Genomic DNA, 13,820 nt, shown 5'->3' with positions numbered 1-13,820 from the left:
CTTTAACTTTTTTTGAGATACCATTGACATATAACACTATATTAGTTTCAGGTCTACAACATAATAATTCAATATTTGTATATATTGTGAAATGTTCACCACCATAAATCCATTCATCACCACGCTCAGTTAAGATTTCTTTTTTTCCTGTGCTGAAATTTTAAAGATATGTCTTAGCAACTTTCAACTATACAATATGGTATCATTAACTACAGTTACCACACTGTACATACATTCCAGGACTTTATTATTAGAAGTCTGTACTGTTTAAAAACTTTTTATTTTATATTGGAGCATAGCTGATTAACAATGTTATGACAGTCTCAGGTGAACAATGAAGGGATTCAGCCAATCATATACACGCATCCAATCCACCCTAAATTTCCCTCCCATCTAGGCTGCCACGTAACAGTAAGCAGAGTTCCGCGTGCTATACAGTAGGTCTTTGTTGGTTAAGAAGTTTCGACTTTTTAACCTCCTTCATCCATTTTGCCTTGTTTCTGACATATTTTTCCAGCACACAAATTTATTTGGCATTTAGAATGAAATGGTTCTTACTGTTTCTTATATTTTTGACAATTGTTCTTAAACTATATTCCTGCTTGTTCTTTCAGGCTAGATGGAAATCTATTACTAGTGAAATAAAATAAAGGTAGTTCTTCCCCCATTAAAGGAAAAGAAAGTCAATGGAGAGAAGTCTCTCAATTTGACCTTTTACTCCTCCACCAGGATCTCAACTGTTTACGGGCAGTGGTGCTCTCTTCCACATACTTCAGAATCCCCAGCACCTAGCAGAGTTCCTAGAGTACAGTAAAAACCCAATGAAAAAAAAGGGGAGATATATGTGTAACTGACTCACTTTGCTGTACCCCCAAAACTAATACAATACTGTAAATCAACTATACTCCAATAAAAATTTTTAAAAACTCAAATGAAAATATATAGACTCTCTGACTTCATTCAATTTTGGTAACAGTTTTGGTGTTTCTCAATAGACACAAAATGAGTGAACAGGGAGCATATGAGTATTAAGGTAAATATCATGGTGGAAGAGTTTATTCTGTTAATTTGTTTATATTTTTATTTTAGGGCGTGCACGCTGCTGGGGACAGTGTTTTATTTGGAGTGCAGGAGAGTGAAATGTTTTGAAGCGACATTGTTCCTCCTTGGGCTGATAGAGTCGAACCACCCACATCTGTGGCACACAGCACTACACAACAGATTGTGGGATTCCTTGGAGCATTTCCACACAAATCCTGTGACTTCCAGGCTCTGCTACCTGGACAAGCTGAAGAATCACCAATCTGGGAGGTTGGATACATGATCTGGGAAGTTGATTTAGGTGATAATTAGTCTGGAAGCAGCGAGGAAGGATGGGGCAGTGTGAGGTGAGAGAGACAGCAGACCAAGGACTCAGACACCTCCTCTGGTGTTATCACAGGACTCACAGGGCAAGAACGCTGGCTTCTGAGCATGAACAAGTGCCTAAGTAGCCTTGTACAGTACACCCTCACAGTCCTAGTGCATTCAAATAATGAGATTTGGCTGCAGGAACATAAGATCTAAGACACCAGAAACCTGGTGAATATTAAGAATTTGATGTGAATCATCAGATGCCTTCTTTGAGTCTCACAAATAGAAATAGGAGGATAGGGCTACTGTGGGCTGGTCATTTTTGAAACTACCCACAAGGCTATTTTAGGACATTAGGGAAAAAAAAAAGACCAGATTCTTCACCAGAGAAAAGACGAGAATCAGAGTACATGATTCGTTTATGATTTTCCAGACTCCAGTTTTATAGAAAAAGTGTTGCATCAGATTTACAGCCACAGTGTCCTCTTTCATTTGAAATAGAATACAGTAGTGTGTGGTGTATGTGTGTGTCTTTGTGTGTTTTAAGGCCAGGGTGGGTGCGTGTTTTCCCCTTCCTATAGATTTCTTCTTTTTATCTTTTTCTCTAAATTGCGATTCCATGCCCAACGGATTAAGGAAATGACAGAGCTTTCATCTTGGTGGGGGCTGCACGGGTGCGGGTTTCCAATCAGAAGATAATAGGGTAAGGTTGCCTCCTTCACACAGCAGGGTGAAGGCTAAATGTATTTAATTAGACTTCCCTGATTACATCCCACCCCCTCAAAACAGAAGCGAACACACCACCGCTCCTAAAGTCACAGATGAACGCAGAAGGGGTTCACCACAGGACACTGAGGCCTGTGGATCCCTGTCACCCGGCATGGCCTTTGATTTAAAAGAAAATAGGAGTGAGGTTCCAAGGGCTACTTTCCTTTCCTTCTAGACTCTGCCACCCTGAACCTTTCCCCAACATACACCCCTCCCTTCCCCACACACAGAGTGAAAAGCATTTCCGTGCCGTGGAAAAAGCATGGTTGTCAGCAGCCCTGGAGAGGTTGGCTACTCTAGTTATCTTCCATTTTTGAGATCATACCAAAAAATATATATCTGGGCGGGGGGATTCTCCCTCGAGATCTGGCCTGGTGGGTCTCCCCCCAGTCTGCAAGGGGGAGGCACGTGGTTCCAAGCCCATTGCACCATCTGTCTCTTTGCAGCCTCAATACTAAGTAAGTGGAGCCCCACAAAGCTACTTACGTGCCATCTTGGCGGGTGATGGTGTAGCCGTATTTTGGATACTTGACAAAAGACACGTTCACACCAATCAGGGGAGTCCCATCTGTAGTTACTACTTGGCCTCGGATGAGAGAAACCAAACTGAGAGAAAGAGAAACACAAGCTTTTGAGCCATACTCAGGAGAACAAGGGGACAGGCGGTGGGGATCGCCGACAAGTTCCCCTTCTCTGCCAAAGCTCCCCACGCCCCCATCCTCATCTGGTCCCTAAAGCAAGGAGAAGACTTTCAAATGTGAACTGCTGTCTTCACACGATCAGGGGGAGCTGTGGGCGAGAGGTGTGCCTCAGTGCTGGCTTTCCCTGAGGAGCAGTCTGGGCTGAGATCCATGGGTAGTGTCCTCAGTCATTCTACTGGGCAATGGGGTCCCCTGGGCACAGTCCCTCTGCTCTTGGCCTCACTCCGCTTCTTGACATCACTTGGCTTTTGCTTGGCCGGAGCTCTAGGCTGCCCCACATCACTCATGTTTGTGCCTTAGCCTGGCACAGAGAGTATTATCCTCGGGTGAGAGCTTCCCCATCTGCCTACTCATTTCATTTTTTTGGCTTTGGAGGAAGGCAATGTTACTTTTTCCCTCCAGGCTGGGATGACAGAGGGAGTGGGGAATGGGGAGGAAGGGAAGCACACAGAGGTTTTTAACAAGGCCAGGGCATATATATACATTGGTTTTTTTTGTTTGTTTGTTTTTCTTTTAGTTGCCCTTTAAAAATAAAATTTCTCACAATCCGTGACAGCCTAAGGAAAAGAGAATATGAGAGATATTTTCTCCAGCAGAACTATCTTGGATTCTGGATTCCATGTAACTATATATTTTTCTTACATCAAATTCCTGCTACCCTGATTTTGGGCAGGGGAAGGGGGAAGTGGTTGAAATCCCTCTCAACTTTTGGCCCCTGTGGCAGACACCTTTCCTCTATCCAGATCATAGTAACTAGAATGTTCCCAAGGATGCCAGCATTCAACCAGCTCCTTCGGGGAAATCCCATAAAGCAAAGGACATGATACAATAGTCTACTCAAAATCCATGGAGAGAGAATGCACATGTCTCCCTTTGCCTGAATTCTCCTGAGTTCATAGAGAAATGGGTGAACGAGAAGTTCCACTTCTGCACTGAGGTTCCAGCCTACCAGGCAGGTCTGCAGCTGTATTGTTGGCCCTCAAGCCACTGGGCAATCTGGCAAAGGCAGAGAGGTTCTCAGGCATCCAGATTCCTGGACATGCTCCCAATTTCTGGACTAGGTAATAAAGCTGACCTGTTCTGTGCCAGAATCTTGTCCAAGTCCGCTCAATTTTTGGAAAGCACTGACTTCTGCAATCCCAAGTGACCAGAAAACTGGAGGGATGTTCTCTCCAAGCACCTCCCTTTCTATTAGCAATCCCCCCAGCTGTTCCACTCCGACCCTTTGATGATCTCAGGAGGGTTTAGACTGTTCCACTGACAGCTCTAATTGTCTGCGACTGGCTGCCTAACAAATGAATTCCATTTTTAGCTGGTTCTAACCACAATGTTAGAGTCTTTTGAAAGTGGAAAACTAATTTATGAAAATAATTCTTTTGTTCAATTCCCTTTCCTTATCTTACCTCAGACTAAGATTTCTTTCAGGCCTTCCTAGACACTATTTTAAAATCAATGATGTGTGTTGATGACCACAAGGTACAAGCTGCTTGTGACGAGAAAACAAAATTGGGAATGTATCCCACGGTGGAGTTATTTCCCCCCTCCTTTTGAATACAACTGTTATTTCTTTAAATCACTCCTGCAGCACAAGACTTTGCAGTGTGCCATAGGAATAAAGAGAGCTGGGTTGCCTGTGATTTCTACCCTCTATTTTTCTAATTCTTCATTGCTGCTGGCTTCCTACATCTCTAGGCAGTCAATTCGCAGCAAAGATTCAGCTAAGACATGCTATCGGTTCATTTCTATTTATGATTATTGATGTGTAACAATTATCACATTATCTAGATAGTGAGATCTGCTCTATAAATTACAGTGGTGGAGTCAAGGCATTTTAGTTATTTTTGTATGCCATTATCTAGGGGAAACGCCTTCTTAGAAGTCTTGAATTAAGTTCTTTTTTACTCTGAGCTTTGTCCTTCATTATTTGTCAGAGGATAATGCACTGAAATTCACATGCTTAGTGAACTTCAACCTATGTCTTGGAGTAACATTTTCCATTTCTGAATTATGGATCCAAGCCGACATGCTGGAGTGTGGACTCATTTGGGTGGTGCTATTGACTGCTGCCTTCAAAGCTTCAGAGAAGCTTTCTCTAAAGGAAGTTTCTTTTGCCCAGATCTCTGGGGCTGGTACAGTCTACCTAAAATTCTGGAGTCCCTGCCTGCTCCCCGACTTCTTGGCTCTAACCCAGGGTGCCTTCTGGGAATGGTAGCTACTGGTGAGGAGGATAAGACTGACTTTTAAGGCATAAGTGAAGAAAGAGTATGAAAAGAATACGAGAAAATAAAGGATTTAGGGGAGAAATAAAATGTTAATAAGAAGCGGATTAAAACAGAGTATGAGCCTTTGAAAGATGCATTTATAGTATAATCAAATGGTATGCAAACCTCATGGACTTCCCAGGTGGGGCTAGTGGTAAAGAAACTGTCTGCCAATGCAGGATATGTAACAGAGGTTGGATTCGGTCTGTGGGCAGGAAAGATCCCCTGGAAGCAATCCACTCCAGTACTCCTGCCTGGGAAGTCCCATGGACAGAGGAGCCTGGAGGGCTACAGTCCACAAGGTCGAAAAGAGTCATCCTGGCAATGGGAATCACGTCCATAATTAAAAAGAAACATACCAACACAGTCTCTGCCCCAGAACTAGGAATTAACAAGCAGAGAAAATATTTTTTTGGTTCCAAGATATGTGGTTTATTTTTCTTGAGGGTTACTCATATTAAAATAATATTACTGTGTATAGTATAATCTACACTTACTAAGTTAATTTTACCAATCAAGAAAATAAAGTTTATGAGGTTAAATCACTTGCCTAATGTGACACAGCCAGAAGATGTCAAGGTTGAAACAGGCGAGGGCTGAGATTATTTTTTTTCCTCTTCTATTTTATTTTTAGTGAAACTAGAACAGAGAGAGGCTAAAGTTGCTGGCCCAAGGTGACCTTAAGAACCCTCAGAGTCAGAAAGCTGCCATGAATTGGGGCTACATAGCTTCCCAGGGCGGAGAAGGCAATGGCACCCCACTCCAGTACTCTTGCCTGGAAAATCCCATGGATGGAGTAGCCTGGTAGGCTGCGGTCCATGGGGTCACTAGGAGTCGGACACGACTGAGTGACTTCACTTTCACTTTTCACTTTCATGCACTGGAGAAGGAAATGGCAACCCACTCCAGTGTTCTTACGGGGAGAATCCCAGGGACGGGGGAGCCTGGTGGGCTGCCATCTCTGGGGTCGCACAGAGTTGGACACGACTGAAGAGACTTAGCAGCAGCAGCAGCTTCCCAAGGAGCTCTAAGAGGCTGCAGAGTTCATTGGCTGTACCATTACCCACCACCTCCCCACTGCCACCCTCACCAGGCTCTCCCAGGGAGGACCAGAGTCTGAGTTGTGACGTGGTGATGTCTCCTCCCCAAAGTCTAATGAGTGGGGCTCCAAGACAATCTCTTGGGGCTCTTCTAAAGTGTCAGTCAGTTCAGTTCAGTTCAGTCGCTCAGTCAAGTCTGACTCTTTGTGACCCCATGAATCGCAGCACGCCAGGCCTCCCTGTCCATCACCATATCCCAGAGTTCATTCAGACTCACGTCCATCGAGGCGGTGATGCCATCCAGCCATCTCATCCTCTGCTGTCCCCTTCTCCTCCTGCCCCCAATCCCTCCCAGCATCAGAGTCTTTTCCAATGAGTCAACTCTTCGCATGAGGTGGCCAAAGTACTGGACTTTCAGCTTTAGCATCATTCCTTCCAAAGAAATCCCAGGGCTGATCTCCTTCAGAATGGACTGGTTGGATCTCCTTGCAGTCCAAGGGACTCTCAACAGTCTTCTCCAACACCACAGTTCAAAAGCATCAATTCTTCGGCCCTTAGCTTTCTTCACAGTCCAACTCTCACATCCATACATGACCACTGGAAAAGCCATAGCCTTGACTAGACAGACCTTTGTTGGCAAATTAATGTCTCTGCTTTTCAATATGCTATCTAGGTTGGTCATAACTTTTCTTCAAAGGAGTAAGTATCTTTTAATTTCATGGCTGTAGTCACCATCTGCAGTGATTTTGGAGCCCCCCAAAATAAACTCTGACACTGTTTCCACTGTTTCCCCATCTATTTCCCATGAAGTGATGGGACCAGATGCCATGATCTTCATTTTCTGAATGTTGAGCTTTAAGCCAACTTTTTCACTCTCCACTTTCACTTTCATCAAGAGGCTTTTTAGTTCCTCTTCACTTTCTGCCATAAGGGTGGTGTCATCTGCATATCTGAGGTTATTGATATTTCTCCCAGCAATCTTGATTCCAGCTTGTGCTTCTTCCAGCCCAGCGTTTCTCATGATGTACTCTGTATATAAGTTAAATAAGCAGGGTGACAATATACAGCCTGACGTACTCCTTTTCCTATTTGGAACCAGTCTGTTGTTCCATGTCCAGTTCTAACTTGCTTCCTGACCTGCATACAGATTTCTCACGAGGCAGGTCAGGTGGTCTGGTATTCCCATCTCTTTCAGAATTGTCCAGTTTATTGTGATCCACACAGTCAAAGGCTTTGGCACAGTCAATAAAGCAGAAATAGATGTTTTTCTGGAACTCTCTTGCTTTTTGGATGATCCAGTGGATGTTGGCAATTTGATCTCTGGTTCTTCTGCCTTTTCTAAAACCAGCTTGAACATCAGGAAGTTCAGGGTTCATGTATTGCTGAAGCCTGGCTTGGAGAATTTTGAGCATTACTTTACTAGCATGTGAGATGAGTGCAATTGTGTGGTAATTTGAGCATTCTTTGGCATTGCCTTTCTTTGGGATTGGAATGAAAACTGACCTTTTCCAGTCCTGGGGCCACTGCTGAGTTTTCCAAATTTGCTGGCATATTGAGTGCAGCATTTTCACAGCATCATCTTTCAGGATTTGAAATAGCTCAACTGGAATTCCATCACCTCCACTAGCTTTGTTCGTAGTGATGCTTTCTAAGGCCCATTTGACTTCACATTCCAGGATGTCTGGCTCTAGGTGAGTGATCACACCATTGTGATTATCTGGGTTGTGAAGATCTTTTTGTACAGTTCTTCTGTGTATTCTTGCCACCTCTTTTTAATATCTTCTGCTTCTGTTAGGTCCATACCATTTCTGTCCTTTATCAAGCCCATCTTTGCATGAAATGTTCCCTTGGTATCTCTAATTTTCTTGAAGAGATCTCTAGTCTTTCCCATTCTGTTGTTTTCCTCTGTTTCTTTGCACTGATCGCTGAGGAAGGCTTTCTTATCTCTTCTTGCTATTCTGTGGAACTCCACATTCAGATGTTTATATCTTGCCTTTTCACCTTTGCTTTTCACTTCTCTTCTTTTCACAGCTATTTGTAAGGCCTCCACAGACAGCCATTTTGCTTTTTTGCATTTCTTTTCCATGGGGATGGTCTTTTTTTTTTTTTTTTGAATTTTTAAAAAAACTTTATTGGGGCAAGTTGATTTACAATGTCATGTTAGTTTCTGCTATACAACAAAGTGAATCGGTTATACATATACATATCTCCACTTTTTTAGATTCTTTTCTCATATAGGTCACTGTATTGAGTAGAGTTCCCTGTGCTATAGAGTAGGTCCTTACTAGTTATCTATAACTTTGATGGTGATTTTTTTTTTTTTTTTGGTTTCACTGGGTCTTCGTCGCTGCATGCAGGATTTCTCTAGTTACGGCGAGCGGGGGCTATCTTCCTTGCTGTGCATGAGCTTCTCATTGCCGCGGCTTCTCGTCGCAGAGCACAGGCTCTGGGTGCTCAGGGTTCAGCAGCTGCAGCACGTGGGCTCAGCAGTTGGGGCGTGCATGCTCCAGAGCTCAGGCTACTCTTGTTCTGGCACATGGGCTTAGTCGCTCCTCTGCCTGTGGATACTTCCCAGACCAGGGACCAAACCCACGTCCTCTGCGTTGGCAGGTGAATTCTTATCCACTATACCACCAGGGAAGTCCTCTTTTTTATCTGTAGTAGTCCGTATGTCAACTCCAACCTCCCAGTTTATCCCTGCCTGCTCCCCAATGTTCGATATTTTGACTGTGAATTTACACAACATAATATATAGAATTACACACACACACAAAGGTGAAATCTGGATAAGCTCTGTGGATTGTACCAATGTCATTTTCTTGGGTTTGATATTAGTTATTTGAGATGCTACCAGTAACCTCCCTGGTAAAACATTTTTTTTTTTTTGGAGGGGGGTGGGTAACATCCTCTCAATCTGTAATTACCTGAAAAAAATTTTTTTAAAGTCTATCAGAGATGCATAACAACATATTTATAGATTACATGATACCGCTCTTAGGTTTGTTTTAAAATATATTCTAGTAATTAAAAAAATAAAACAGTAGAAGACATAGATGAAACAGAATTGAAAAGATGTTGCTAAATGTTGAAGCTGGGTGAATAATACATAGGGAAAGCACTAGTTTTGTGTTTGCAGACTTCCCAAATAAAAAATTTTAAACTTTTTATTAAGCTTAGGACTAAGCCTAACTTACACAGCCTTACTCAATGCTGTAACTTTTCCATACAAATTGAGTTCAATGCTTGTAATTGTTTCATTCACAAAGTTTATTATGACCTTTTATTGCTGCTAAGTTGCTTCAGTCGTGTCCGACTCTATGCGACCCCATAGACGGCAGCCCATCAGGCTCCCCCGTCTCTGGGATTCTCCAGGCAAGAACGCTGGGGTGGTCCATGTGGATGGTCTTGATCCCTGCCTCTTGTACAACGTTACGAACCTCCGTCTGTAGTTCATCAGGCACTCTATCTATCAGATCTAGTCCCTTAAATCTATTTCTCACTTCCACTGTATAATCCTTCTCAAGTTGGAAGCCTGCTTAAACAGCACATTTCCTGAGTTGCTTCAGGGTCTGCCCAGACCTAAGTGAGGGGAAAGAAAACTAAGAGAAAGATGGCGTGATGAGGGCTGTCAGAGGGATAAGGGGATGGGGACAAGTTTCTAGAGGTTCCCAGTTCTTATTTCTCCATGAGAAGGAGCACAAATATGGGGCAGGGCATTCCCAAGAAGGTCACACCCACCATCGTCACATCTGCTGACACCACTGTTATCTGGATCCAGACTGACCCAGAGTGAGAACAGAGATGTGCAGGCAGGCCTGAAGAGGACAACACTGCCACCTCTCCTTGCCTCCTTCCAGCCTCAGCATCAAAACCAGCGCCTAGAAGACACCGACTAGGAGGGCGGGCATCTCAAGGCCAACGCGTCTCTTTGCTTTCTTCTCCAGGGTACAGCTCTAATCTGTCCTGGTGGGAGAGGAGGGGCCAAGCTGTCTACAAAATAAATCCAGAATTTGCCCCAGAACACTCACAAGCCTCAAATTAGCAACCGAGAGCAAATGTAAATTCAAGAGAATCCACTCTGCCGCCGCCATTTTGGAATGAGAAGGGGAAATGCCCAGGCACAACACCTAACACCAAGTAAGGAATTAGCAGATACAATCATTGGGGGTGGGGTGGCTATGAGGATGAGAGCCAATCTATACACATCAGGTCTCTAGCTCATCATAGGTGCTCGATAAATTCTAGCAACTGGCATCATCCTGACTCTAAGACGCCACAAATGATAACTTGTGTTATTGAGTTTACAGCTGCTTTAAAAGCCTATGGTTGATTCATGTCGATGTTTGATAGAAACCAATACAATACCATAAAGCAATTATCCTTCCAATGAAAAATAACTAAATTAAAAAATACTCTAACGAATGAGATATTTCAGTGATGATCAAACAGAAGTCACAATCAGGGAGATTTAGAATAACAATAATGTCATAAAATAATAGATCATCAAAATGATCTAGAAAGCAGGCAGTTAACTGGTCTCCAGCAGGTTCTGCGCCGCAGGGGGTCAAATCCCACAGAAAAGCCAGGAGCACTTCCTCCTGCTCAGACAGGAAGGGAAGCAGTGACTTCAGCCACCTGCAGGGACAGAAGGGCGCCTACCTGCTGTTGAAGGGGTTGTCTCCAGGAATGATGTGGGTGCTGTCTTTGCCAGCCAGGAGCTTGATGCGGTCGTAGAAGGACTTCACGGCGGGTGAGTCTGTCTGGCCCTGCTGAATGATGTCTAGGGGGTCCCGGGACCCTCGGCAGAGCAGGCTATTCTGACAGGCTGACTGCAGGCAGCAGTCAGGGTCCAGGCAGTCCACCAGGCCATCTGGAAGGGCAGAGACAAAGCCAGGGCTCAGCAGATTTCACGGCCCAAAGCTGCTCTGAGACGCTAGCACCTTTTAAAAAAATTAATTAATTAATTTGACTGCACTGGATCTCAGCTGTAGCACGGGGATCTTCGTTTCTTTCACTGTAGCCAGCAGACTCTCTAGCTGTGGCACAGGGCTCAGTAGCGCTGCACGTGGCTTTAGTTGCTCTACAACATGTGGGATCCAGTGGTAAAGGATAATTGCAAGGCAGATTCTTGACCACTGGACCACCAGGGAAGTCCTTGAGATGTTAACATCTTTGTCCCCACCAGCTTCGACCCTTCCCAAAGGCCTGACCTGGCAGGTTTCCCACAACAAGCCTAGTATATTTCCAATATAAATTAAAGACTGAAAGAAAGTTGTTGAGAATGTTGACAAATGGTTATCCCCAGGTAGTAGATTAGTGTGTCTCTTTCTTTTTCTATCTTGTATTAAAACTTTTGTATTTCTACTTTTTCTATTACGAACACGTATTATTTGGGCGGTTGGCAATAAAAACTAACACTTTGCTTTTAAACAACATAGCACAAAAAAATTACCTGTTGCTAGATTTCAGGGACCCATGTTAATGGGTATGCAAGTCACCAAAATGCATGGGATTCCTTAAATCCTGCTTCAGTGGAGAAAAGCATTCCATCCCCACTTTCTCTAAGCCAGGGAGGGTAGTGCTGATTAGTGGGAGCACCAGGGGGTGATGAATGACATTTTCCAGAAAATGTGGAGATATGGCTTTGGCATGAGCATCCACAAACTAAGCCATTAGTTTACCCAATTGCTTCTGGAGCTGCCTTCACCATAGCTGCAGGACTCCGAACATTCTGATTTACTTGCCTAGATTCCTGCTCCTTCACCCGTTCCTGAGTCATCTGTGTTTAGTTGCTCAGTCATGTCTGACTCTTTGTGACCCCATGGACTGTAGCCTGCCAGGCTCCTCTGTCCATGGGATTCTCCAGGCAAGAATACTGGAGTGGGTTGCCATGCCCTCCTCCAGGGGATCTTTGCAACCCAGGGACTGAACCCAGGTCTCCCACATTGCAGGCGGGTTCTTTACTATCTGCGCCACCAGGGAAGCCCTCCTAGTCATCTACGCTTCAATAAATACTTGAGTGCTATTTATGTTCTGAAAATAAAACAGGGAACAAAGAATGATGGTGTCTGTCCTAAAGGAGCTGACAGTATAGAGGAGGAAATGGATATGACGCATCCTTTAAGATCCACACTAGGTGTGGCCTCCTCCAGGAAGCCTTCCTGATGATGTCCATGGCTAAGGGAGGTATTCTTGTTCTGTGTATCCCTGAATCTGAGGTTCTCAGAGAATGGTTCTACATCAAAATCCCACAGGGAGAATCAGGAGCCTACCCCAGACCTCCTCAGGCAGAGCCTCCAGGAGTAAGTCCTGGAATCTGCATTTTAAACATGATCCTCACATGATTCTAATGCACCGGAAATATTAGAAACCATTGTTCACGCTAACTTCCTTGTACTAGAATTATCTATCTCTGACTGCTTGCCTTTCTGTCTGGAAAACGAGCTTTTTGAAAAGAAGAACAGTGTCACATTCATTTTTATATTCTTGCTTTGCTTAGTGCCAACGTGGAATCAGGACCCAACAAATGTTTGTTGAATGAATAAATGACTGTTTCCCATTCTCCACATGTCTATTCGGAATGGGGATGGGAATGTTTAGGGCAGTGTTTATGCCTTGGGATTCCTATTAGAATGCATTAGTTAGCTAGTCCTTCTTTACTCTGCTGGGAGTTGATTGAATACAAGGTGTAGGAGCTTGGAGAGTAACTTGCTTACACCTCCTTGATTTGATAGCGAGGCATTTGGGGGCCATAATTAGCATCATAAAAACATGCACTCCAATCCCGGGCTGTGACTTGATGAACACTTGAACTGGAGCACTGAATCAGAGGCCTGGCTGTGTGCTTTAAATTCACTACAATGTAATTTTTTGGCATTACCCTTTACGTTTGGTTCTGCTAATGAAATTGAAATATATAATTTCACCCAAGTTCCACTGTAATTTAGCAATTAATGTACAATGATTTTAATGCATTACTTTCTTTTTAGCAAACAAACAAATTAGGAGGTTGTGTGTTCTGCTCGGCTTTAAATTACTAAAACTAGCCTCTCATTTTCCACATGGGCAAATGTTGCTCGGGTGTCTCGTAACACGTTTAGATTTACAAAATTTCCTGGAAGTGCAGACACAGGAGGGTGAGCAGGCACGCACACTTAAAATTTAGAGACTTTCAGAGTCATGGCTATGAGTACCTCTGTCCGACGTGCTGGCTGAATTGGGTACCCACCCCCTCAAGAGTCCCGCAAACCTCAGACCTAAGAAACGGTGTTGGAGACTCATATCTCAGCAGCAGAATGATGCCAAGGTACCATTTTACATCAGCCAAGGGCTCCCAGAGCCCTCGGTAGAATATGAAAGAAGAATAGGATAAAAAAGCCAAGTATTCTTCCTGTAACATCGCCTTCCATGGACTGCCCTCACTAGACAGAAGGAATCCACCACAGAATGCCTGCTTTGGATTTAAAAATATCCTGCTGAGATATGTTGGCAGTGCTTCATTCAGCCGCTGCAGAAAGTTCTCAGGTAGAAGAAACCCACTGTTATTAGCACTATAGATTTCTTTAAGGCCACCGGCCTCTTCCCATTAGGAGTTCCATCCGTCTCTGGTGGCCTTTTCCTCCCGAAGCTGGGAATGTGACCCCCCCACCCTCAACCCTCTACCACCCACTCTGTACAGCCAGCTTGAGGGCCTCACG

General features: G+C 44.0%; 1 protein-coding gene across 3 annotated transcripts in view; it reads right to left on the bottom strand.

The window, feature by feature from the left end:
* LOC133251611 (teneurin-2) overlaps nucleotides 1-13,820 on the bottom strand; it is a 764,810-nt gene that overhangs the window by 91,869 nt on the left and 659,121 nt on the right. For all 3 annotated transcript variants that reach the window (XM_061424270.1, XM_061424271.1, XM_061424273.1), the window contains 2 exons: nucleotides 10,783-10,993; nucleotides 2,608-2,727 (listed from right to left, as the gene is read on the bottom strand). In XM_061424270.1, the coding sequence (XP_061280254.1) occupies nucleotides 2,608-2,727; nucleotides 10,783-10,993 (331 nt within the window). The remainder of the gene's footprint in view (nucleotides 1-2,607; nucleotides 2,728-10,782; nucleotides 10,994-13,820) is intronic.

This window comes from Bos javanicus, chromosome 7, assembly GCF_032452875.1.
Source record: "Bos javanicus breed banteng chromosome 7, ARS-OSU_banteng_1.0, whole genome shotgun sequence".
Taxonomy (NCBI): Eukaryota; Metazoa; Chordata; class Mammalia; order Artiodactyla; family Bovidae; genus Bos; species Bos javanicus.
This window is presented reverse-complemented; position numbering and strand designations above follow the sequence as displayed.